The following is a 2,424-nucleotide window of genomic DNA, read 5'->3' as shown; positions in this document are numbered from 1 at the left end:
GAGCCCGATAACATGTAATATAAAAATTGATGGAACATGTAAACAAAGTTCATAGATCCTATAATGAGCAGATACAAGCATAGTACATAGACACCATAGGATCCATATAGTATACTCTTTAGCACACGAGCTATAACAGCACAGGTGCCACACTCTTTCTTATCAGAGTTCAGCTTCTTATGACATCCTGCTAGAAGATATTTGAGAAAGCATTCAAAACCTGCAGAAGCAGAGCAAATACCTCAGCGCCCCCTTTCAAAATTAATGCGGGACCTCCCAGATCCACCATCATAATCATCCCTCATTGAGGACCCACCACTCGCCTTCATGGTTCCTCCACCTCCGATCTTCTCCACAGCTTTCTTACCCTTCTTCACCTCAGTCAAGAACTGATCCAGACCGAATGGATCATTTTCTTCCTGCTTATCGAACTCCACAGGCCTGTCTCGCTTGCCAGTCCTCTCTGAAGCACCAGTAAATCCCTTGTCAGGCTTGAACCTCTCAGTCTTCATAACCTTCTCCAACTGCTCATCTGCATCACCATATACATCAGAATCCCCATCCTTCTTAGGCCTGTATAGTGTGGACATCGTGGACTGCGCTGTGAAGAGACCCTTGGAGTAGATGTTGTACTGATCATCTGTGGCAAAACCAGAGTCCATTCCCTTGTCCTGGTTGAACAGCCGCTGGTCATACATGACCTCACCACCTTTTGCACCACCAGTGCTTGCCATACCAAGAGCAATCTTCTCACTGATATCACGATCCCTGTCTCTAGTGATCTTACTCTTCTTGCCCATTGCAGCATCCTTGGCTTCCAGCCTCCTCTCCCTCTCCCTCTCACGTCTGCGCTCCTCACGGATTCTATCACGCTCAATCCTTGCTTCCCTCTCTTCTCTAGACTCCCTGCGCTGCTCACGCGGTTCACGCAGTTGCTCCATATCCATATCTTCATCAACAGCCTCAACTGCTCCCCTGCCGCCACCAGCAGGCACACCTGATGGTGCAGGTGGGGCACCAGTCCTCTCCATACGTGCCCTTTGGGCAAGAGCCCTTAGCTCTTGCTCCTTCCTCTCCTTCTCCTTCAGCATAAGTTCCCTCTGAACCTTGGAGCGCATCTGCACTGCCTCCCTCGCCTTCTGCTCTGCCACATACAGTGCTTCAGAAAGCTTTGCAAAGTTATCATTGATCTGCACCTCCTGCAGCCCCCTCCCATCAGCCGCCAACCTCTTATCAAGCGGAATCGTGTAACCCTTTGGATTTTTCCAATTTGAAATGCAAGGTGGGATCTTCCAATCCTGCTGATCCTTCACTGTAACTGGCCGTGGCGGCGAGTGCATCACTGGCACAGGTGGTGACCCAGACGCCCGGGGCACACGCTTGTGCTTGAACTTTGGTGGCTCAAGAGGATCCACTGCCATCTCTGACATCCTAATTATCCTCTCCTTTGCACCTGAATTGAAGGCCGCAGATTGCTGGGACGGCTTATACTTGATGAACTTGGACTCAGAATCATGAGTCGGCACATTCTTGGGCTGAGCTGCAGAGAGGCGGACGTTGACAACCTTCTCCAAGGCGGCCTTGGTCCGTTCAGTGGTCTCCTCGATCTTCTTCTGCTCCTCCTCGTCGTCGGACATCGCCTGGGAATCGGCCGTGGCTATCTTCGGCACGAGGTCGCTATGCTTGGAGTAGACGATCTTGCCTGCGTTCTCCCCTTGCTTGACGACGGCGTCGAAGGCGACGCTGCCGTGCGCGTCGACGGTGAGCGCAAGGATCTTGGACCCGCCCTTATCATCGCGGCGTCCCATGCCGAGGGGGTACTGCGCGACGTGGATCTCCGGGAAGGCGCCGCCATCGCCGAAGTCCTCCGGCCGTCGCGGCACGAATCCCGTCCGCTTTCCGTACGGAGGCACGGGACGGGCGGCGGCCGCGGGCCTCGCTGCCGCGGCCGCCTGCGCCGACTCACCTCCGTAACGCTCCTTGAACCAGGGGTCGCTGCTGTGGTCGTAGAAGGTGGACGCCGACGTCTTGGGCGCCGGTAGGAGATCCTTGAGCGTCGCCATGGAGGCGGCCGCGCGCGCTGCGTGTTGGATCTACGGCCAACTAGGGTTCCGGCGAATCGCCTGGTGGGGATTGGGGGAATCGACGAGAAGGAGAAGCTAGGGTTTGATTCTAATTGGGGGAAAGTGATAAGGGGGTGACTAGGACGGTAGGTCAAGGCGGCGATTAGCTGGGCTGGGCTGGGCTGGGCTTTTTGCCGATTCGGTAAGGCCCACTTCAGAAGCAAAACAGGTAAGCTCACAGCAGACGCGTTCGCGTCGCTTCGCCGGTCAAAACGCAGGATAATCCCGCCAAACGGCTTGCGTCGCGTTCGCTTCTGCCGACCGCGCGCCGCCCAAAAGCCACCGTTCAACGGAGACGCGG

The 2,424-nt window shown here is 55.2% G+C and overlaps 1 protein-coding gene across 1 annotated transcript; it reads right to left on the bottom strand.

Annotated features, from left to right (window-relative positions):
* Window positions 1-2,196, bottom strand: LOC136478135 (SNW/SKI-interacting protein A). Its single transcript, XM_066476464.1, has one exon. It carries the CDS (start codon window positions 2,061-2,063, stop codon window positions 243-245), a length of 1,821 nt encoding a protein of 606 aa, XP_066332561.1. The 5' UTR covers window positions 2,064-2,196; the 3' UTR covers window positions 1-242.
* Between the last annotated feature and the right edge of the window lie 228 nt (window positions 2,197-2,424).

Source organism: Miscanthus floridulus, chromosome 8 (assembly GCF_019320115.1).
Source record: "Miscanthus floridulus cultivar M001 chromosome 8, ASM1932011v1, whole genome shotgun sequence".
Classification (NCBI taxonomy): Eukaryota; Viridiplantae; Streptophyta; class Magnoliopsida; order Poales; family Poaceae; genus Miscanthus; species Miscanthus floridulus.
This window is presented reverse-complemented; position numbering and strand designations above follow the sequence as displayed.